Here is a 24,000-nt window from a genome sequence, read left to right on the forward strand (position 1 = left end):
AGGCTTGGTTCATGGATAGCGCATTCAGGATGTCTTTAGCAATGGGATGTAAAAATGGTACCTAACACTCATGGTGTGCTGAATGTCACCAACACACCAGAGTTTGTTAATGACCGGCATGAACCTGCTATACTGTCTGGTTCACTCCTTCCCTCCCTGCTGTGTGTGCCGAGATGGAAGACAGATCCTCAGCATCTTTTCCCAAACTACATTTCCCAGGATTCTCTGCCGAGAAGCCACGACAGTTAAAATGGAATGGAATGGATGTAAGTGCAGATGAGCCTTAACCAGAGGAATCATTTTGACTTTAATCATTATGAAAGCTAATAACATCCCTCAGTCTGTCTGTCTGTCGGTAGATATCTAGACGTTGTCTTCCGAACAAATGGGATTTCTCTTTGTAGAATCTCTGCATGGGCACGGTGCAAGGTCTCAACAGTTTGCATCCTCTGCAGAGGTGTCCAAATCACAACCCGGCTTCATTCTTCCTTTTCTCGTGGCACCAACTTCAGAACAATCGGTCTCTTTGGCATTAAGAAGACCTGGGTATCCAGCCCCAGGGGAATCTGCCAAAAAAAATTACAAGGAGGTACACAGTTAGGGAATACAAACAAAGTACAACTACCGTGGTCAAAGAGGATGAAGTAAAGAAACATACAAAAATATTTAAAGGTAAAGGTTTCCCTTGCTCGAAAGCCAGTCAGATCCGACTCTAGGGTTGCGGTGCTCATCTCCGTTTCCAAGCCGAAGAGCCAGCGCTGTCCGAAGACGTTTCCGTGGTCATGTGGCCAGCATGACTAAACACCAAGGCGCACAGACAATTTCTTGCTTTCGAACTGCTAGGTTGGCAGGAGCTGGAACTAGAGACGGGAGCTCACTCCGTCATGCGACACACTCGGGTCTCAAACTGCTGAACTACTGACCTTCCACAGACTGCAGTTCAGCGTCTTAACCACTTGAGCCACTGCAGCTCCATACAAAAATATTTACTGAAGGCTAAAATATAGTTGTTATCAATAGTACAGGATGAGAACGGCGAACTATTCAAAATACTGTGGCAGCGCGAGATCCAGCAAGAAAAAAATGTATAAATTTGGAGGTTATAGAATATTTTGATCCCAGTTAACAAACCGGTTACCCCAACTGAAGAACAAGCCTTCCAGGCGAACCAGATTAGAGGTTTGGTGCCTTAACTCTTCGGTTTCCTGGGCTTAGGGAAAAGTATCCCGAGATAAGTCACCTCCCCCTCCTTCCTTGATGGCATTCAGGAAAGACATATATACTATTACATGTGTGCTAACCTAGGCAACAGGCCAGGGCATTTTGTGTGTTTTTGCTGCAACAACAGTTAAAATAATGGAAGAAATAATGATCATAACCAAAATCAAGATAGACAAATCCCCGGAAGCTCTGCTTTTAAATCTCAGAGAGGAAAATGCTCTCTCTAATACACAAAGGAAAAGAATCTCTCTATTACTATTTGCAGCCAAAACCACATTAGCAGCCACATGGAAATCCACGAGTAGGCCAAATGTAAACCTCTGGTACAAAAAGCTATGGAACCTTTATAGAATGGAGAAAATCTCAGAGACTCTGAAACAAAATCGATCTAGAGGTGGTCAGAATGACATTGTATATGTAGGGTACCCCATATTAGTACACCTATCTACCAAAGAAACAGTACCTGATGTAATAAACACTCTGCATCGATGGTAATTTTCAAACTGGATAATACCGACAAATTGTACGAAATGTATGAAGCCACTGAGAGCTGCCTATGCTCATGCTTACCTTGTAAATCTTTGCTGTTTATAAAAATGAATTAAAATTATCTGTTTTTTTAAAAAAAAAACAATTAAAAGGGTCTTTGAAACCTCCTTATACTGAATGGGTATCTCCCGCTCATTCTTTCAAAACACAAAAGAAAAAATAATTCAATAATTTGCCATGCCATGCAGAGACACGGATTCTTGGGCTATCACAGTCTGTCACAGTCTACCATGGTCGTTGTCTACCTGTACTTGCATTGGTTCTCGGGAGACCTTTTTAAACATCGCCGACTACCTGAGGAGAGGTTGGGACTGAACCTGGGACTTTATACATTCAAGACAGATCGTCTGCCACTCAGCCGTGTTCCCCCGTCTCATTTTAGAGGCACTTTTTATTTTTGGAAAAGAGGTGCTGGAACTCTCCAGAGGGAAATGAAGTTTCCAGTCTGTATGCTGAAAACTCGCGCACTTTAAAACATTTTAAAAAGAATTTTGAGGAAGAGGAACTCCATCGTGGTGCATTCCCCCAGGAAAAAAGCCCTGCTCATTTCTATTTCCATCACTGAGGAACAAACAATTTGGAGGAAGGGAAAGCGTAGAGTTACTCAACAGTTGAGGATCCCAGGAAATATCTGCTGCAAAAAATCATGCCAACATTTCCCGAGAGTTTCCTCCACTTGGGGACACTCACCGGGGTTTCTTTGCAGGTCCTGAAGGAGAAATGCTGCAGGAGCCTCACAATCGCCACTTTCATCGTGACCAGCGCAAATCTCATCCCAATGCAGTTCCGGGGACCGGCTCCGAAGGGCAGGTACGTGTAAGGATCGATGCTTTCTCTGTTCTCTTTGCTGAACCTGGTTGCATTCGAGAAAGACGAGAGAAATGAACGGCTGCCGGTCAAATGTCGGAGTGCCGATCCGGACATTTCAGTGTTTAAAATTTCCTTTAATGTTAGAACCGAGTTCCCATTGGCTGGGGGGAGCACAATTTGGAGCAGAGCCACGATCCTGGGCCCTGGCCTGGACGGCCCAGGCTAGCTCGGTCTCATCAGATCTCGGAAAGTAAACTGGGTCGGCTCTGAATAGCACTTAGATGGGAGACTGCCAAAGAAGTCCAGGGTGGCTATGTAGAGGCCGGCAATGGCAAACCACCTCTGCTTGTCTCTCCCCTTGACACCCCCATGGCGTCACTATAAGTCATCGAATCACAGAATCATAGAGTAGGAAGGGACCTCCAGGGTCATCTAGTCCAACCCCCTGCACAACGCAGGAAATTCACAAATACCTCCCCCCCCACACCCCAGTGACCCCTGTTCCACACCCAAAAGATGACAAAAAACCTCCAGGATCTCCAGCCAAACTGGCCTGGAGAAAAATTGCTTCCTGACCCCAAAGTGGAGATCAGCATTTCCCTGGGCATGTAAGAAAGGGCCACAAGAACTAAGTACTGATCCAACCCTTCCTGCCCTCCCTCTCATGATCTACCTAAGTTCACAGAATCAACAACAACAACCAGAACTGTAAAACAAATATTGAAATAGTAAAAATACCATCCTTTATGTAGTTTTCTTATATATCTAGGTAATTCAATTACAAATTATGTAAACAAGAGATTGTTCACTGAGTATTATAAACTGTAATAGTATAGACATGAATAGAGGATAGTAACTCTGGAGTAGTAAGAGAATGTTCACTGAGTATTACAAACTGTAATAGTATAGACTTGAACAAAGGATAGTAACTCTGCAGTAGTGAGCAAACCCTGATATTTTTTTTCTGCAGATGAATGCAACTCCTCCAAAACAATGACTCTGAAGTAAACTCTTTCACTAACAGAGTTCCATATATACATCCGCGAAACAGTCCAACAATAATGTTTGTAGCTTTTCCTGGTTCCTTTTCCTCTTTCCCAAAGTGTGAGCTTTCTCAAGGTTTAAAGAAAGTCTGCTTCAAAAGTGGATACTCTGAAAAGAGAAGAGACACCCCCCATGACCCCTGTTCCATTCCCAGAAAGGGGGGGAGGCTCCAGGATCCCTGGCCACAAAGTGGCAATCAGCATTTCCCTGGGCGTGTAAGAAAGGTCCACGAGAATTAAGCACTGAGGCAACCCTAACTCAGCTAAGAGGGAACACTGCGTCCGGACAAGTTATTGTTTCTCTTGTGTTACTGAAGGACTGCAGGGCTGCCTGTTGACTGTAGGGGACATTTTTGTTTCAAAGGATGAGTGTTGTTAATTGAAGTAAACTGGGGGACCTGAGCAAACCCAAGAGAGACGCCGGCCACTTTGGTTGTGCCGTCGATGGGCTCACCTTGTTGGGGAGAACAGACTCGATCTCGTCATGAAGCTTCTGTTGGACGTCAGGGTGCGTGGCCAAGAGGTAGGCGATGTAGCCCAGAGAACTGCTGGACGGCTCATATCCGGCGAAAATAAAGATGACGGCTTGGGCCAGAACCTCAGCGTCGGTCAAGCCTCGGAACAAATGGAGGCAGCAAAGGTGAAACCCAAAGACTCCAGTGAGCATCTGTCCTTATGCACAGGGCTTTTTTTGTAGGAAAAGCCCAGCAGGAACTCATTAGAATAATAGGCCACACCCAACAATTAAAACTCATTAGCCTATCCAGCCACACCCCTGGCAGCATAGCTCATTAGTCTATTAGGCCACACCCCCATGTTACCAGAAGTGTGGTCATCCAGCCACACCCACCTTTTGCTTCTTATTCTGTTCACCTTGTTTGTTGTCAAAACCCAGGGCTTTTCTTGTAGCAGGAACTCCTTTGCATGTTAGGCCACACACCCCTAATGTAGCCAATCCGAATGAGTTCCTGCTGTTAGGTGTGGCCTATTATGCTAATGAGTTCCTGCTGGGCATGGCCAACTTGGGAGCCAGCCGGAACTCCGTTCCTGTGCGTTCCTGCCCCAAAATAGCCCTGCTTATGCTACATAAGCGTATGCAAGGATTTGGTGTGTGTTTGTCCTAGACAGAACCGCAGTGGGGTGTGGGAACCATCCCATAACACTCTGTGTGACTCTCCCAAGCACTGAGAACGTACTGTGAATACGCTTCCAAGTTTCTTGGGCTTCTTTCTCAAATTCTATAGTGCGTTCCGCCGCCCCCCCAAAAAAAAACCCAGTTCACACGTGACTCTTTGTTTTGCTGGTATTCCTCCTTCAGTCTCTAGAAAATAGCTTCCCGGTTCACACCTAGAGCAGAGGAGATCCCTTTTCTAGGTATTGTCGGTTCGTGTTTGCTGAACGCACCCATGAAAACTTGACGTCTTGCCAAGGTTGCTTTGTGGATTCTGTCGACACTGATTCAGAGGCGTGTTCAGTGTTTATTGCCAAGTCGAGAATAACCTTCTGAGTGTTCCAAACATGTGGACTGAATGACAGGGCCAGGATTTGGGGGGCCTACGGGCACGTGTCACTCAAGGGTCCCATTATCCCCGACGGAAAGCCGAGAATACTCGCTTTCTGTTTCTGACCTCCTTGGCAATTTTGGGCAAAGTAAGAAGAGGAGCTGCTGTGGCTCAAGTGGTTAAGACGCTGAACTGCAGGCTGTGGAAGGTCGGTAGTTCAGCAGTTTGAGACCCGAGTGTGCCGCATGACGGAGTGAGCTCCCGTCTCTAGTTCCAGCTCCTGCCAACCTAGCAGTTCGAAAGCAAGAAATTGCAAGTAGATAAATAAGGACCACTTCAGTGGGAAGGTCACAGCCTTCCGTGCGCCTTGGTGTTTAGTCATGCCGGCCACATGACCACGGAAACGTCTTCAGACAGCGCTGGCTCTTCGGCTTGGAAACGGAGATGAGCACCGCAACCCTAGAGTCGGACTCGACTGGCTTTCGAGCAAGGGGACCTTTACCTTTTTAAGAAGAGGGGCCTTGCTGGGACCGTGGGCATGGGATCACTCCACTGATATCGGTGCCCTGCCAGAGATTGCCCTGAGCATCTCCTGAATGTAGCTTTCTACTTTGTGTGTATTGTGAGATCTGGGACTGGTGCTGATTGTTTGGATATCAACCGACAGCGCAGCGTAGTGGTTAAGAGCGGCGGACTCTAATCTGGAATACCGGGTTTGATTCCCCACTCCTCCTCCACATGAAGCCAGTTGGGTGACCTTGGGCCAGTCACAGTTCTCTCCGAACTCTCTCAGCCCCACCAACCTCATAAGGTGCCTCTTGTGGGGAGAGGAAGGGAAAGGCGATTGTAAACTGCTTTGAGACTCCTTAAGGTAGAGGAAAGTGGGGTATAAAAACCAACTCTTCTTCTAATCTGGAGAACTGGGTTTGACTCCCCACTCCTCCTCCACATGAAGCCAGTTGGGTGACCTTGGGGCAGTCACAGTTCTCTCAGAACTCTCTCAGCCCCACCGACCTCGGAAGGTGCCTCTTGTAGGGAGAGGAAAGGAAAGGTGATTGTAAGCGGCTTTGAGACTCCTTAACGTAGAGAAAAGCGGGGTATAAAAACCAACTCTTCTTCTTCTTCTTCAACAGAGAACTCTTGCATCCGCCCTCACTTCAAGGCCCCGCAAATCCCAAAGCGCGAGGGGCGACTTGTGTGCTGTTACCTTTGAATGAGTGATCCACCCCATTGCTCTGCTGATGGCCGTTGGCGCCGTTGCTGTTTTCTCCTTGGGAGTCGATCATCAGCTGCAGGAAATCCACCCGGTCCTGGGAATGGAATGAATGGGTCAATGGGGACATGAACTGGAGAAAAGAGGAAAGGTCTGTCGACAGCCACGAACCGTGGGAGCTAAATGGAGCCTCCCTGTGCAGAGGCAGTCGACCTTGCTTGTGAGCTTGGAAAGGTATCTGCCTGGCTGCCATTTGAAGTGGAGCTCTGGACAAAATAGGCTTTCTTCTGCTCTAACAAGGCTGCCATTTTATTCTTAGAGCCTACTCAGAGCTGGAATTTGGAGGGAAAATGCTGTTGTGACTTTTTGTTGGGTATTACAAGTTGAAAACACTCAGTATGTCTGGGGCTAAATGTTTGTTTATGTTACTCACAGGGAGTTGCATGTTTCTCATGTAACCAATGTTCTTTAGCTGTAGGGTGCCCGGGGATTTTCTCCCTGATCTAGGGATTTGATTGGGACTCAAGTGTCAAGGTGTATTACCATTTCATGGCTTCTCTTCCTGTCTTTGCCACGCTCCAGCATTGCTGTGTGATCGCCAGCTAACGGCCTAAGCGCAAAGCCTTGGGGGACCGTGTGATTGGGCTACCGTGCTTTATTTTGCTCCGGGGTGAACAGCCACGCCTCCCCCCACCCCCGCGTTACCTGGCCCGTGTGACCGGGGCCAGCAACTAACAAACTTAACAAACTAACTGTCTTCGAAGTGAATGGTGTCGAGAACTGATTTAACCAGGATTCGGATAGCTTCTTGAAAACAAACGACACTCGGGACAGAGGACAGTCCATGCTTCTGTGCTGACAATGTTTGATGCCAAAATTGGGCGGCGCCCCAGTTCTTACCCCTTTGCCTTCTTTCTGCCGCTCTTCCCTTATTTTCCGAACTGATCTTGAGAAGAAATCTAGAGCATCGTTAGGGAAGAGGTTCACCTTCATTAACCGAAGAATAGGGGTGAGGAATGGGAACATGACTGCAACAGGAGAGAAACGCATTGTGAAAGGGAAGCCCTCCTCCCTGGAGCAAAACCTAATTTTTTGCCTTCTGTGGGGGAAACCTTCAGCGCTTGCAAGTGGCCCGTCGCTTTGTGCGCCCACGAGTTGCCACTTCGCAACACATGCCCACAACAGAACATAAGAACATAAGAAACAATGTTGGATCAGGCCAAAGGCCCATCCAGTCCAACACTCTGTCTGTCACACAGTGGCCAGAAATACCAGGTGCCATCAGGAGGTCCACCAGTGGGGCCAGGACACTAGAAGCCCTCCCACTGTTGACCCCCCCCAAGCACCAAGATGACAGAGCATCCCTTGCCCCAGAGTCCCTATCCATGCCTTGTGGCTAATAGCCACTGATGGACCTCTGCTCCAGATGCTTATCTAATTCCCTTTTGAAGCCGTCCATGCTTGTAGCCGCCACCACTTCTTGTGGCAGTGAATTCCACGTGTGAATCACTCTTAGGGTGAAGAAGTACTTCCTTTTATCCGTTCTAACCCGACCACTCAGCAATTTCATGGAGTGCCCACGAGTTCTTGTATTGTGAGAAAGGGAGAAAAGTACCTCTTTCTCTACCTGCTATATCCCACGCATAATCTTATAAACCTCGATCATGTCTCCCCTCAGTCGTCGTTTCTCCAAGCTAAAGAGCCCTAAGCGCTTTAACCTTTCCTCACAGGGAAAGTGTTCCAACCCTTTTATCATTCGAGTTGCCCTTTTCTGCACTTTTTCCCAAAGCTATAATATCCTTTTTAAGGTGTGGTGACCAGAACTGCACAGTATTCCAAAACACACGCATGTAGGATCGTCACATGTCATGTCATTGAGAAACATAAATATTATCAAATATACCAAAATACATGTATTTATGACAAATTAGATAAAAACAGACACAGGCCCAAGAAGAGCCTATATCTGTTTTTGTCTAATCTGTCATAAATACATGTATTTTGCTATATTTGATAATATTTATATGTTTCACATATAAATATAAATTAAAAAAAATATAAATAGCTCCTGCCGACCTAGCAGTTCGAACGCAAGAAATTGCAAGTAGATAAATAGGTCCAACTTCGGTGGGAAGGGAACAGCGTTCCGTGCGCCTTGGCGTTTAGTCATGCCGGCCAAATGACCACGGAAACGTCTTCGGACAGCGCTGGCTCTTCGGCTTTGAAACGGAGATGAGCACCGCTACCCTAGAGTCGGAGTCGACTGGCTTTTGAGCAAGGAAACCTTTACCTTTATATGTTTCTAACTGAAATTTGGCCCATATATTTGTGGGAATTAACCTTTTGGTTTCTTAATTCAATTTGTTTGCGTTAAGTTTTTCTTCCCCTCTTTTTGTTCCCAGATTGTCACATGTGGCGGCCTACATTCGGGTTGTATGTTGTTCCCAGCACAACGGAAATGTTCGTTATGTAGGAGGAGGTCTGTATGAAGAAGCCCCAGTCTCCTGTGGTCACTCTTATCCCTCAGGCCCTCAGGGAAGGCTATGCTGCATTTCCCTTCTACACAAGGGTTTCTGGCTCTGGGTTGGGAACTTCCTGGAGATTTGTGGGTGGAGCCTGGGGAGGGGAGGGACCTCCGCTGGATATAATGCCATAGAGTCCACCCTCCCAAGCAGTCATCTTCTTCAGGGGAACTGATGTGTGTTGTCTAGAAATCAGCTGTAACTCCAGAAGACTTCCAGCCACCACGAAGAGATGGGCAATCCTATTTTGTACAAATTTCTATCTGCCAAGGTGCAGGGCCTTCTCAGTAGTAGCACCCATTCTATGCAACTTTCAGGACCTGAAATCTCAAAGAAAGAAAAATACAAAGGAAGGAAGGAAGGAAGGAAGGAAGGAAGGAAGGAAGGAAGGAAGGAAGGTTGTATGATTTCTCTCCACCCAGGATATGCAGACTGCAATGGGAAGGAGAGTGGGGAAGGGAGGGAGGGAGGGAGGGAGGGGCTAGACTTTCATAGATTTGTGGTCAGGACCTGAGAATCAAACCAAAACAAATAGTCAGAAATAAGCAAAACATTCACAGGTCCACAGTCAACTCCCCAAAAGTCAAGCAACAGCTAAACATGAGCCTGCAGTGCAACGTGGCTATGCAGGGCGATGCAGCTAAATATCAGGAGAAACTTCCTAACTGTAAGAGTGGTTGAGCAGTGGAACACACTGCCTCGGGAGGTGGTGGATGCTTCTTCACTGGACGTTTTCAAGCGGAGGCTGGATGACCATCTTTCGGGTAGGTTGTAGGGCTATCTTTCGGCTATGCTCCTGCAGAGTGCAGGGGGTTGGACTAGATGACCTGCAAGGTCCCTTCGAACTCTAACATTCTATCGATTTTATGAACAGCAAAAATAGCAAAAAGAGAGGCAAAATAGCCAAGCTTTCAGAGGTCGGCCATCAGGATCCAAAAACAGTGAACTATTGCCAGACTTTCATCAGTCTGTGGTCAGGATTCAAAAGTTAAAAAAAAATCAAATAAAAATTAAAAAGCATGAAAAACTGTAGAACTTTCACAAGTCCGTGGTCAGGACGTGAAAAGGGAAAAAAATATGCTTATAACGTGGCTGTAGACGTTTACTGAGCTTTGGACAATCCGAAGAGAACTTACCTGACAGAATGATGAGTGGGTCAGAAGAGTTAAACTTGGTCATCTTCCTGATCTCCTTGACAAAAGGGTCTTTGGGGTTGTTCAGGGAGTCGATATTCACCCCGAACGAGGTGCTGGTGACGACGTCCATGCTGTAAGCACCAAAGATCCTGGGGGGGGGGGCAGGAGAGAGAGAGAGAGAGAGCATCCAAGCTGGCATTATATTTGTGGGCTAAAAAAACAAGAGACAAAAAGGTTGCCTGTTGTCCCGGTGACCAAACCGAACTGCTCGTATGTTGTAATGGGTGCCAGGGGCACTTCAGCAACGTGAGCTCTCTTTAGGGCTGCCAAGACCCCCCGGGGGGCGGAAAAATCCCTGCCCCAGAGGCCCGTTCCCCGATGCCGGGGAATTGGGCCCCGGGGGAACCCCGCCCTAGCGTGCATGTCACAGGGAAGTGACGTTATGACGCCGGGCACGCTGGGGGCGGGGCCACGGCCATACAAGGGAAAACTCTATGGTTTTCCCTTGTATGGTCGTGGCCCCGCCCCCAGCGTGCCTGGTGTCATGACGTCCCTTCCCTGTGATGTGCATGCGGCGCGCGCACCGGGAGCCACACAGGAGTCCCCCGCCGGCAAGGTAGGTTCTGATGGGATCTGCATCTTCTTCTGGTCGAACGACTTACTCTTTCACCTCGATGGGCTCGTCCCTTTCCACTTTCTTCTGCACGTTCTGCACAAGAACTTCCCCGTAGTTTTTTATAATGGGGAACATCTGAAAGACACAAGCAGGAGGGACCTGATCTAAGGACCTGATCGGAGAAGGGGGGGGGATGTCATAAAGAACTGCAAATGCAACTGAATTTCCCGCCACCCACCGACTGCTTTTAGAAAGTGGGCAGGGCCAGGTGCAGCTTTCCCCCAGCAGGGCTTCTGATTGGCTGTGCAAGTAGGGCTTTTCCCCCAGCAGGGCTTCTGATTGGCTGTGCAGATTAAAAGGCATCCTGCTAAACAGAGCTGCTGCCTGAAATGTTGAAGAGTTACTATTATTAGTGTTCTATGTGTTGGAAATGTATGTGTTTTCAAGGTCTGATTCAGTCATTCTAGGGTTAACTTGTATTCCTAGTATTGCTATTGTTTAGACTGACCTGGAAGGGATACCTGGCACTGAGCCAATCGGGAACTAGCCCGGGAAAAGTAGCTTTCTACTGTGATACAGATTGGTCATTTGTTTCAGGTGACTTCCTTTCTAGGGGTCAAGAAGAAGGAGAGAATCTCCATTACATGTGTGCTTGTTTTGTCTGTAGGCAGCATAGAAATGTAGCTCTTAGTGTTATGTTGATTTGTAGTAGTCCCGTGAACCCTTTCCCCTTAGAATAAAGTATTTTTAAAAGGAAAGAAATCTCTTCTTTCCAATAGAGCAAGATCCATCTAATAGTCTAAGTATTAAACACTTTTTGACTATTTTACAACACTATGTAACCCTGATTCCTGGCATTTTGTGGTTAGCTGCGCCTCCCAGAGCAGCCATTTTTGTGGTTCTTCCCGCCAGGCTTTGCAGGCCCGTAGCCAGGAACATGAAATTGAGCAAACTTGAAATTGAGCCAACTTCAGAGGACGGCGGAAGACAGGAAGGCCTGGCGTGATCTGGTCCATGGGGTCGCGAAGAGTCGGACTCGACTGTGCGACTGAACAACAACAAAAAGCCAGGATTTTGTGGCTTGTGGGGCAAATTTTTTTCTGGTGGGGCTGTCATTATTTGTCATTCTTTTTCAAAGAAAAAAGAAAAAGGAAGAAACACACTGCCGGGCGTCGCTGAGCCACGGCTTCTGCTCACAGGGTAAGGTGATTCTCGCTCACGACTTTTTTTTTTAAGTGATTCTTGGGTCTATTGGGTGCAGCCAGGGAGCGAGCACCTTTTAAAATAATGTTTCTAAAAATAATTTTAAAAGCATTTTTGGAAGGAAATCTTGAGGGGCTTTTCCTTTAAGGGAGGGGGCAGAGCCCCGAATAGCCCCACCGTGGCTACGGGCCAGTTGTCAGAATGGAGTTTGATGGTTTGAAAGGTGTGGGAAGCCCTGGAGTGTACCGTCCTTAAGGTCCTTAAGGTCTTCAGCCAACTCAGAAGGGTGCAGCTCTCCGTAGGATGGCATCCTTAGGCAGTTCCCCCCAAGGCCACCAGGCAAATGGACGGCTGAGATGAGATTTGAAATCTGGGCTTCTCAAATGCCGCTCACGCCCATAGCAACTCTAACTATCCCTAAAGCGGGTGCTGAGTAGGCCATGGAGATTGCGTTTGAGCTGAATGGGCCATATTTTCCACTGCAAGAGCTGAGTCAGTCAGGATTTGAATGTCCCCATACCCTTCCCGCATTTTTACCTCCTTCAGCTTCCCGCTGGTGAAGGTCGGCGACAGGACGGTGCGAATCCTTTTCCACTGCTCGTCCTTTGCTATTGACACAGCTTGATCCAGCATTCCCACCAAGTCTATATTCTAGAGTGCAAAAAGGAAACCACGTTAGCCATACCCGATTATGCAGGTTTGTCTAGGATCTGAACACATGGCGGATCCCAGACTTGAGACTTCAGAGCTGTCCTGCAGGGACCTGTGACACCAGTAAGCACTGGAGTAAATTGGTTATTGGATGACGCCTGCAAAAACATCCCTCCTCCCAGGGGTCGTTTCGTAGAAAAAGAGCGAGGGGGACTCATTAGCATATGCCACACCCCCTGACAACACCGGAAGTGTGTCATAAGGCCACACCCCCTGACATCACCAGAGGTGTGTCATAAGGCCGCACACCCCGCCCCCAACGGTCCCGGCCGCCGGCAGCGGACTTGCAGCTCCACTGCCGAGCCCCATGAGGGGCCCTCTCCTGCCTCCTCCTGGCTGAATGAGGGCTGGAAGCGGGGCGGCCGGAAGCAGGGGGCGGGGCTTCGTCATGTGCCCCACCTCCCGTACCTCACCTGGGGGAACTGCGATCCCCCGCGATCCCCCCGAAATGACCTCTGCCTCCTCCCACCACGCCAATTAAGTTAGAAGTTGGGTGCCTACCCGGCGATTGGTGAAGTTGGCGTAGCACTCTTTCACTAGTACAGTTTTGATGATGGTGGGATCCATTACGGCTAACACAGGTTGCCGGCCGTCATAATATCTGCAGTAAGAATAAGAAGGTACAGTCAGGTTCTACCGATGACAGTCTACATTGCGATATATTGAGTATGTTTGGAAAGGTGGAGTCATTGCCTCTGGCACGGGTTTCAATTACTGCGGTGTCACAGAGGGTTTAGGGTAAGCAGAAGGGTCCCTGATTGCCGATTGGCTGAACTGCTCTGATGTCATAGCATGGCAGCGCTGGCAAAGGGAGACAGGGTAGCGACAACCGGGACCCAGTGGGGTGGTTGGAAAACAGGGAGTGGTCCAGAAGAATGAAAAGAAGGAAAACTGGAGGGGAGGGAGAAGAGTGGAAAGGTCTAGTGAGGAAGGCAGACGCTCACCTACTGCTTTCGAAACAGTCTGCAGGATTCGGCTGCAGGCCTCTAGTATGTCTTTCAGTCTATAGTACCTTTTAAACCCGGCCTTTCCTGCCAACTTAGCAGTTTGAAAGCAAGAAATTGCAAGTAGATAAATAGGTACCACTTCGGTGGGAAGGTAACAGCGTTCCGTGCGCCTTGGTGTCTAGTCATGCCGGCCACATGACCACGGAAATGTCTTTGGACAGCGCTGGCTCTTCGGCTTTGAAACGGAGATGAGCACCGCAACCCTAAAGTCGACTGGCTTTCGAGCAAGGGAACCTTTACCTTTACCTTTTCTCCAAGGAGCTCAGAACAGCACAGATCGTTCTCTCCTCCCCCTCTTCCCATCGCAACAGCCCTGTGGAGTAGGGCAGGCTGCGCGAGTGCGAGATTGGTCCAAGCGTTGTGGCAGAGTGTGGCGATTCGAACCTGGCTCTTCCAGAGTCTCCTGACTAGTAAACCACCCTTGGCCCTCGCAGATTAAAACTGAGCAATCGTCTTTCCGGCTGGAAAGGATGGAAAGAGGTGGAATAAAAGGAAAGTGAAGTAGGAAATTCCCAAAAAGTGGTCCTTTCACCCCCTTTCCAGATGTCAGCCCCGGACAGCGGGCCCGTCTTCTACCCCTCCTCTCAGCCTGTGGGGGTACAAAGTGCCCTCTGCATCGTTGGGGCTCGGCTATACCTTATACAGTTTCTTCTGTGTCTGTTTGGAAAAAGCTTTCGGGTTGTTCTACAAAATAAGACGCCTACTCCTTGGGAGGAAAGCGATGGCGAACCTAAACAGCATGATAAAAAGTAGAGACATCACCCTGCCAACAAAAGTCCGCATGGTCAAAGCAATGGTATTCCCAGAAGTCATGTATGGCTGCGAGAGTTGGACTAGAAGGAAGGCCGAGCGCCGAAGAATAGATTCTTTTGCACTATGGTGCTGGAGAAGACTCTTGAGAGCCCCTTGGACTGCAAGGAGATCAAATCAGTCAACCCTAAAAGAAATCAACCCTGACTGTTCCCTGGAAGGCCAGATAATGAAACTGAAGCTCAAATACTTTGGCCACCAAATGAGAAGGGAGCACTCACAGGAGAAGAAGACCCTGATGCTGGGAAAGATTGAAGGTCAATGAAGACGGGGATGGCAAAGGATGAGATGGTTGGACAGTGTCATAGATGCAACGAACATGAAGTTGAGCAAACTTCAGAGGACAGCGGAAGACAGGAAGGCCTGGCGTGATCTGGTCCATGGGGTCGCGAAGAGTCGGACTCGACTGTGCGACTGAACAACAACAACAAAATAAACCGCTGGGATTATATCAAGGAGAATGTGATACAGTCAGAGAGGAAAGTATAACCTTTTCCTTCCCTGTCGTCTCATGGAGGGGGGCGGACTCCAAGGTGCTTTTTACACCCACCCCCAGAGAGAAAACTCCCAGTCAGATTCCCCCCAGCATGGTTAAAAAACAGCTTGGGAGGGATTTGCAAGCAAGTTCCTCCTCTGTAAGGGCTGCGGTGGCTCAAGTGGTTAAGACACTGAACTGCAGACCAGAAAGTCGGTAGTTCAGCAGTTCGAGACCCGAGTGTGCCGCCTGACAGAGTGAGCTCCCGTCTCTGGCCCCAGCTCCTGCCAACCTAGCAGTTCGAAAGCAAGACATTGCAAGTCGATAAATAGGTACTGCTTCGGTGGGAAGGGAACAGCGCTCTGTGCACCTCGGTATCTAGTCATGCCGGCCACATGACCACGGAAATGTCTTTGGACAGCGCTGGCTCTTCCGGCTTGGAATGTGGAGATGAGCATCGCATCCCTAGACTTGGATTCGACTGGCTTTCGAGCAAGGGAAACCTTTACCTAATCTCCTCCTCCGTACTTTTTTACTTGATAAAGCAACCCTGGCAGCTAAATTCGCAAAAGAAAGAAAAAAAGTAAAATACACCTAGAAGAAATTCTAGCATGTAGCGGAGCCCGCAGCAACCTGCGCAAAGATTTTGCCAGCCCTAAATAATGCTCACGTAGCTGGAGTGGGCAAATTACTGCATAGATCTGGAGAGACCTATCTCAGGCTGTGGTCATACATACTAAAAAATCTACTTTTCACTTTCAGTGCACTTTCTGACTGGATTTTACCGTGTGAACTGGCAGGATCCAGCTGGAAACTGCATTGAAAGTGGATTACTTACTGTGTGTGAAAGCAGCCTAAGATAGCCAGTTGCAGATAAAGCATCTCTTTTGTTACATTCTTGGCCAGGTCTGAAGCTGTCTAAACAGAACGAAGATTTAATTTCTACTATGCTAATGGCTGCAAAAAATTTAATGGCTTTAAATTGGAAATTGTTTAAGGTACCAAACCTGTCACAATGGAGATCTAAACTGTGGGAACTTGATAGTTTCAGATAAAATCGCTATGCAATTAATAGCTTTTGACAATCCGAAAGGTGTTAATAATTTTTTGGAAAAATGATTTGTGTTTTTTGAATATATTACTATTACTGCTTGTCAACCCCGATTATATGCACTACCTCGGAAATATAGAGACTTTGTGTTTTATTAATAAGTTTTGTGCGTACGGTTAACTTTTCTTGTTTATTAGATGTTGTTGAAAGATACTGTATACACTAACAAGTAATACAGGCTTGTTTATTAATAAAAATCAATTAAAATGCTATTTAAAAAATAAATAAAGCATTCTTGAAGAACACTTCCTCCTCGGGGTATTTTTCTGATCGCTTGGACCACACTCAGAAATACAAGCTGGTACTAAAAAGATGACTTACCCCCAGATTTTCCCATATTTCTTGTGGCACATGTTATCAAACTGCACAAAACCCTGGGGAAGACACGGCAGGAAAAAGAGATTACACTGTGGGAACAGAGCATCTAAACCAGCATTCTGTTTCAGACAGGGGAAAGCTCACGGGCAGGGCACGAATGTCTCAGATACTCACATGGCGGTAGTTGAAGGCAGTGCCAAAGAAAGGTACTGGCGTGGGGCCCGGAATCCCCAATCTCTTGAACACACGAAACGGCCATACTCCGTATCTGTTTTTGAAGAACCAACAAGGTATAAAGTTGAGACGGAACCGTCACGGGCAAAATGTTTATTTAGATACCCTCTGCTTTTCTCCACAATGTTTTATTCACCGGTTCACTTCGTTTATACCCTCTCCATTTTGTTCTCGTTAAATAACACGGCAGAGGCGAAGGCAGAGTGATTTTGGCAAGCAGCAAGTTTATTGCATCTCAACAGGATTTGCTTTACATGGGGCCACTGCCCTAACGATATGCACCTAAGCCACGCCCAGCCCCCATGCCATTGGTGAGCTCAAATGGCCTCCAGGCTCCAGATTGGCCGGCTGCCCTCGGGGGCCAATCCACAGGCAGGTTCCAGGATCCTGCCTGCCTTTGTTCTGGAGCTTCAAACGCCAACCAAGTGGCCTACCCAGGCAAGCCTCCCCACTCTCCATCTAGGTAGCCTGCCAGACAAGCCCAGGCATACTTCCTTATGCTGGCTAGTAGCACCCACAGCAGTTAAGCCTGAGTGAAAGATTACACATGTCCAGACAGAACAGTTCTCACAGCCACCCTGCGAGGTGGGCTAGGCTGAGAGAGTGATTCGCCTGAGGGTCACCCAGTCCATAGCACTGTGGAGGATTTGAACCTGGGTCTCCCACATCCCTGTCCAGCACTCTAACCACTGCATTGCACTGGCTCTCAGGAGATGCCAAAGACTTCCTGGGAAGAGAGGAGCTCAGGGCACCATTAGTACAATTGCATACAGTCACCTCCTGTTGGGGAAAGAACGGGTGAACCCTTTGTCACTATCGAGCACACAAATTGGGGGAGAGCATTATTTCGGGCTGGTTTCCAGCAGGAGGAGGAGAAGGAGGAGGAGAAGAGTTGGTTTTTATTCCCCGTTCTCCTCTACCCTAAGGGGTCTCAAAGCGGCTCACAATCGCCTTCCTTTCTTCTCCTCAGAAAAGGCACCTCGTGAGGTAGGTGGGGCTGGGAGAGCTCTGAGAGAACGGTGACCAGCTCTAGGTCACCCAGCTGGCTTCCTGTGCAGGAGTGGGGAATTAAATCTGGCTCTCCAGATCAGAGCCCGCCTCTCTTAACCACTGTGCCACGCTGGCTCTCTGGTGTACACAGAGATGTTGCCCATAAGACGGAGCCGTACGTGGGTCTCCAAGAACCACACGGTGGCCTCTGAGCACAGAGGCTGTGGAGAACATCCCTGGAGCGTCTGGGCCATTAAGCAGCCCTGGCGCACAGCTCAGGGAGGACTGCTGCTCCGGTCCCTGGACAGCCAAAAGCCCTACCGGCCAATGACCCTGCACACCCTCCTGGAACGTGCGGCGGGTGCCACATTGGGAAACAGTCCTCCAAAGCCCCGGAATGAGTATCAGCACTGTGGCCATCATCCCCCAAAGTCCCGCCCCTCCTGTGGGGCCCTGAACCAATCCTTGTGGTTACGGGCAAATCCAAGCGATTGTTAGCCAATCCGTAGCCAGCCCACCTTGGCACCTTAAAGAAGCCCTCTCTGCAGGTGGGGCAAGGGGGGGAGGTTGTCAGCACATCCCAGATTCCTCTTGGCTCTAGATCCAGCTCAAGCAGAGGCCTACAGAATTGCCCAAACAGAGTGGAATATGAAAAGAGGGTTCAAACACAAGCCAAGGAATTTGCACCATCATAAGCTCCGGTCATGCAGCATCTTAAAGGAAGGGATTGATTTGGCAAGAACTTGTTCGCAAAACGTTTGCAAATCTAATGCCACCGCTATGTACAATTAGGAGCTGCGGTGGCTCAAGTGGTGAAGACACTGAACTTCAGGCTGTGGAAGGTCGGTAGTTCAGCAGTTTGAGACCTGAGTGTGCCGCATGACGGAGTGAGCTCCCGACTCTAGTTCTAGCTCCTGCCAACCTAGCACTTTGAAAGTAAAAAATTGCAGGTAGATAAATAGGTACCACTTCGGTGGGAAGGGAATAGCGTTCCGTGCACCTTGGTGTTTAGTCATGCCGGTCACATGACCACGGAAACGTCTTCAGACAGCGCTGGCTCTTCGGCTTTGAAACGGAGATGAGCACCACAACCCTAGAGTCGGATTCGACTGGCTTTCGAGCAAGGGAACCTTTACCTTTACCTTTATGTACAATTAATAGGCACTTAGGGGAGGGGGTTGTATGTGTGCCATTTCCCTATAACCGCCACTTGTATACAGTTCTAAATTGGCAGTTTTTTCATTCAGGGTTTCTTCATTTGGCCTTTTGTGGTTTTGACTGGTATGTAAAACTTGCCCAAAGGCAGAAAATTGCCAGATTCTCCAACTGGATACGGTGTCAGACTACGACTGGGCACGGGATGGTTTCCGCTCTAAAGGTGGGCGGCTAGCAGAGTGATGCTTCATGGGAGGTAATGATTGCATCAGTCAGTATCATGTTTATCCTGTGTTGAAAATTGCTGGGAGAGAAATGTGTGTGTGTGTGTTAAATAAAAAATCCCTCCAACCACATAGTAAATACCAGAACGATATAGAAGCAATGAGCTACTTCGTAAAAGACCAAAAAAGCGGACCGATTCAGGGCCAGGATTGGCTCAGTGAATTTTGCTAGCTCAAGCACCTTCCTTCCATGATGTCTCTGTCAGTTCCAAGGCTGGTTGCTGATAACCTACTTGAGTTTGAAGTGGTACAGTCCTTTCTTCTACCTTGGGCATCGGACCACCCCATTATCCACTGGCATAGACCAAAACTGTCAATGTCCAATTGCAGGTTCTTCATTTCAAATATTTCCTTTGACTGCTGCCTTTCCTTTAGTAAACATGCTTGTTTCTACCATTGTAAAGATCATCATGGCATTTTTTTCCCCTTCAGGGCAACCTTTGAACTGGCATGGTGCCAGGACAGGTACACTGTGATCAGCAAGAAATGCACTCTGCTTTCTTTCCTTTCAAGCTTTATAAATAACTAGGAATAAAGCCTGTTGTGGAAATAAATACAATGAGATCTAGAAAGAGCCTCTGGGTGGGTGCGCTGGCCTTGGGCACTCAGCATCAATTTGCTGTGGCAACCTCAGCAGGGTATAATGACACAGAGCTTACTGTTTTCTCCAGGGAAACCTCTGCCATCTGAAGAGCAGTTGTAAGTGACCTCCATCCCTCCCCTGGAGATTGGCAACACTGGTTTCCCAGGAGGAAATTGCTGCTTTGGAGAGTAGAGTCTATGGCATTGTACCTGTCTTAGGTCCCACCCCTCTACAAACCCCACCCTCTCCAAGCTCCATCCCTCAAATCTCCAGGAATTTCCCAACCTGGAGTTAACAACCCTGTCTCCTTCCCAGCCAACCATCAACCTTTCGTTATCTGCCCCTGATCTCTACCATCTGGAGAGCAGTTTTAACTCTGAGTGATCTCAAGCCCTCACCTGGAGATTGGCAGCAATGATTTCCCAAGAGGAAGAGTACTCTTGAGTGGCGGTTGATGGGCCAATGGCTGATGGAGTGCATAGCACAGCCAATGGGAGAGCTAGAAATAGCCAGCATGTAAGATAACTATATATATAAGATGTGGCACCTGTAAGTTTTGTAAAAAACCCTGAATACATATGGGGTCATAACTCACCACAAAAGCAAAGGTCATTTTGGGGGGGGATCGCAGGGGAACGCAGTTCCCCCGGGTGAGGTGCGGGGGGCAGGGCACATGACAAAGCCCCGCCCCCTGCTTCCAGCCGCCCCGCTTCCGGCCCTCATTCAGCCAGGAGGAGGCAGGAGAAGAGGGAGGGTAAGTTGCTCCCTCCCCGCCTCTCCCCACCCCTGCCTGCCTGGAGCCAGGGAGGGCCTTGGTGGGGCTTCCTCGCACTCCCGCCGGCCTTGCAGGTCCACCGCCGGGCCTATGCTAATGAGTTATGCTAATGAGTTCCCCTAGCTCTTTTTCTACGAAACGACCCCTGCACAAAAGAATATTGAAAATATGTCAGTCCAGCACACACACATACACAACATTTGCCACATTAAATTCTCCTGCAATTCCCCTTCCAGTGTAGGAATTTGTGTCTAGATTTAATGCAACGCTGTGATGAGAAACGCAATGGGGTCCATTAAACCCCCGACACTACATTCTCAAGTTATTGGTGACCTAAATAATCCCCATCTTGGCAAAGAGTCTCATTTAACCAAGTGTTACTTTCTGTGGGTGCAGCAGTTAAGGAAAGGGAATTTATCTATTCTCCTTCCTGACATATCATACTCATGTACCATTTTCTAACACAACTGTTCTCAAAGGTTAAAGCAGTTTCAAAAATAGAAGAATAGAAGAGATTGGATTATTATTCCACCCTTCACTCCCCAAAGGAGTCTCAGAGCGGCTTACAATCTCCTTTCCCTTCCCCTCCCCATAACAGACACCCTGGGAGGTAGGTGGGGCTGAGAGAGCTCTCTCGAGGACTGCTCGTGAGAGGAGAAGCTCTGAGAGAACTTATGACAGACCCAAGGTCACACCAGCAGCTGCATGTGGAGGAGTGGGGAATCAACCCCGGTTCTCCCAGATCAGAGTCCACACTCCTAACCACTACACCAAACTTGCTCTTCACAAATAGAAGCCAGGAGGAAAGATCCTCCACTGCAGCTGACATGATACACGGCCGATTCAATGCAATCTGTGCTCCCAGTGGTGTTTTCATGAGAGGCTGGTGGAAGCTGAATTGGGGAGGAGTCCCAGCAAGGCCGTGGTCCCTTGGACAGCCCCCCTGAGTCGTTAACATGGGGAAGGTCCTTGGCTCAGTGGAAGAGCCTCTGCTTGGCATGGAGAAAGTTCCAGGCTCAATCCCCGGCATCGCCAGTGAAAAGGGTGAAGAAGATCGTAGGAGGTTGTGTGAGACCCTTCCGGAGCGGCTGCCAGTCTGAGCAGGCGATACTCCGATGGACCAATAGTCTGATTCACTCAGTCTGTTTGCGCATTCATCTACTCAGTATGGCTTTTTCAAATTAATTTTATTGCCAGAGAACGTTTGAGCTGAAATAAGTAAAGAAATAGGGCGTCTACAGTATCCCACAGGAATTAATACAGAGTATTGTTAATATGACCATGGAAACGTCTTCAGACAGTGCTGGCTGTTCAGCTTTAAAACGGAGATGAGCACCGCAACCCTAGAGTCGGATTCGACTGGCTTTCAAGCAAGGGAACCTTTACCTCTACCTTTTTATTGTTAATATAAAATCATAGAGATGGAAGGACCTCCAGGGTCATCTAGTCCAACCCCCTGCACAATGCAGGAAATTCACAAAAACTTCCCCCCACACACCCCCAGTGACCCCCTGCTCCACGCCCAGTAGAGGGCAAACCCCCCCTGCAAGAAAACTGGCCTGGGAAAAAATGGCTTCCTGACCCCAAAGTGGCAATCGACATTTCCGTGGGCGTGTGAGAAAGGGCCACAAGCCACCCCCCCAGTGACCCCCTGCTCCACGCCCAGTAGAGGGCAAACCCCCCCTGCAAGAAAACTGGCCTGGGAAAAAATGGCTTCCTGACCCCAAAGTGGCAATCGACATTTCCGTGGGCGTGTGAGAAAGGGCCACAAGAACTAAGCACGGATGTAGCCCTTCCTGCCCTCCCTCTCATGATCTACCTCAGTTCACAGAATCTGCATTGCTGTCTGACGGCCCTGACTCAGTGGAATGGGCTCCCTAGAGAGGTGAGGGAGGCTGCAATATCTCTAACAGGGCTCTTTTTGTAGAAAATGTCGAGCAGGAACTCATTAGCATAATAGGCCACACCCAACAGCAGGAACTCATCAGCATATTAGGCCACACCCCTGACAGCACAGCTCATTACCACATTAGGCCGCACCCCCGTGTTACCAGAAGTGTGGTTATCCAGCCACACCTACCTTTTGCTTCTTATTCTGTTTACCTTGTTTGTTGTCAAAACCCAGGGCTTTTTTTGTAGCAGGAACTCCTTTGCATGTTAGGCCACACACCCCTAATGTAGCCAATCGTTATGAGTTTCTGCTGTTGGGTGTGGCCTATTATGCTAATGAGTTCCTGCTGGGCGTGGCCAGCTTGGGAGCCAGCCAGAACTCTGTTCCTGTGCGTTCCTGCCCAAAAATAGCCCTGTCTCTAGATATCATCCTGATTGAGTTCTGTCCTATACTGTAAACTGTTGTCAAAATAATGTCATTCCCCCCCCCCCACATTAAATCGGACTTGCCGTTGTGTCTGACTGAACTAGGGGACGCTAGTTCTAATATCACATTTGTTGGGTTATTTTAAAATATCTTCCCCCCCCCCCAAGTTTAAGGAAGGCGCAGTTGCCTGGGAGTGACTCCCGCTGAATAAAATGGGGCTTACTTCAGAGTAGACTGCTCGCTTTTAGGAAAAGAAGAGGGCACCCAGTTCTTTCTTCTCATACCACAGTCGCTTCTGTACAGTATCTTGGGATGCCAGGCTCCAGGTGGGACCTGGAGATCCCCCAAGAATTTCACCTCGCCTCCAGACAACTGAGATCAGTTCCTCCGGAGAAAATGGACGCTTTGGAGGGTGGACTCTACGGCATGGTGCCCCACGGAGTTCCCTGCCCTCCCCAGGCTCCGCCCCCAAATCTCCAGGAGTTTCTCAAACTGGAGCTGGCGCCCCCACCCCACCCCCTGCCAGTGCCCAGGGGCGACCTTGCCAGTTGGCAATGGTACAGCATTTGCTGGCATGGAAATGGATTCAGGGCAGGGAGCTGCCCCAGTTGACATCCCGTTGGTCATTCCCATGGATCCAAGTGGAGAGCAATGTTCCCTCTAAGCTGTAGAGTCTTGTGAGCAAAAATTCCACTTTGTGAGCTCCTGGCATTAAAGCTATGCGCAGTGATTTGGCTGCTGCATAAGTTAGTTTGCTCTGGAGCCATTCTTCCTGAGCTAAGAGAAAAATGTGTGAGCCGGAGGTTAGAAAACTGAGCTAGCTCACACTAACTCAGCTTGGAGGGAACACTGGCTGGAGAGTATGACCCTTTAAAATAAAAAGTAGAAACCTGAAGTGCGATTCAGGTAATCCTCTCTCAGCACAAAGCTAAATCCTTTGGCGTCTCTCGGTCTAGGCACACCTGGCCGTTCAGAAGCTCCTACAACTCTCCAGAGAACCAGCAGAATTACTGCTTTTTTTCTCCCTGCACAGATTACAAAGAAATGGAATGAGAGGGGGAGAACGAGCAAAATCATACATACAGCATTATAAGGCCCAGGAGGACTGTGAGGAGTAACCACGTCTCAGGGGAAAACGCAGGCAGGAGATCCATCTTGGCTCCTGGTTGGCTGGACGTCCTTTGGTTCCGTTGTGCCTTCCTGTGTTTGGAGCTCAAGGCAGCAGCACTTTCGCTGTCTCTTCTGTGCCTTCCTGTGTTGGGAGCGAAAGGCAGCAGCCGTTTCACAGTCTACTCCCGTTCAGACTTAATGTGATTGGGCTTAACGTGAGAGAGAGGCGAAGTCCCCACCCCTTATCCATTTCATAAATCAATAAACCAGCCTAGAAGGGTTACTTCATTTGGCATCCCTGTGAA

General features: G+C 48.5%; 1 protein-coding gene across 1 annotated transcript; it reads right to left on the reverse strand.

Moving 5' to 3' along the window:
* Window positions 1-479: 479 nt before the first annotated feature.
* On the reverse strand, window positions 480-23,736 carry LOC107117307 (cytochrome P450 3A9-like). Its single transcript, XM_015419402.1, has 12 exons — window positions 23,669-23,736; window positions 16,422-16,515; window positions 16,251-16,303; window positions 13,028-13,127; window positions 12,353-12,466; window positions 10,659-10,747; window positions 9,997-10,145; window positions 7,239-7,366; window positions 6,333-6,435; window positions 4,052-4,238; window positions 2,461-2,623; window positions 480-566 (listed from the first exon to the last, which is right to left on the reverse strand). Exons 1-12 carry the CDS (start codon window positions 23,671-23,673, stop codon window positions 480-482), a joined length of 1,272 nt encoding a protein of 423 aa, XP_015274888.1. The 5' UTR covers window positions 23,674-23,736.
* Window positions 23,737-24,000: the final 264 nt, after the last annotated feature.

The sequence above is a fragment of the Gekko japonicus genome, unplaced genomic scaffold, assembly GCF_001447785.1.
Source record: "Gekko japonicus isolate JY-2015 unplaced genomic scaffold, Gekko_japonicus_V1.1 scaffold513, whole genome shotgun sequence".
NCBI classification, from domain to species: Eukaryota; Metazoa; Chordata; class Lepidosauria; order Squamata; family Gekkonidae; genus Gekko; species Gekko japonicus.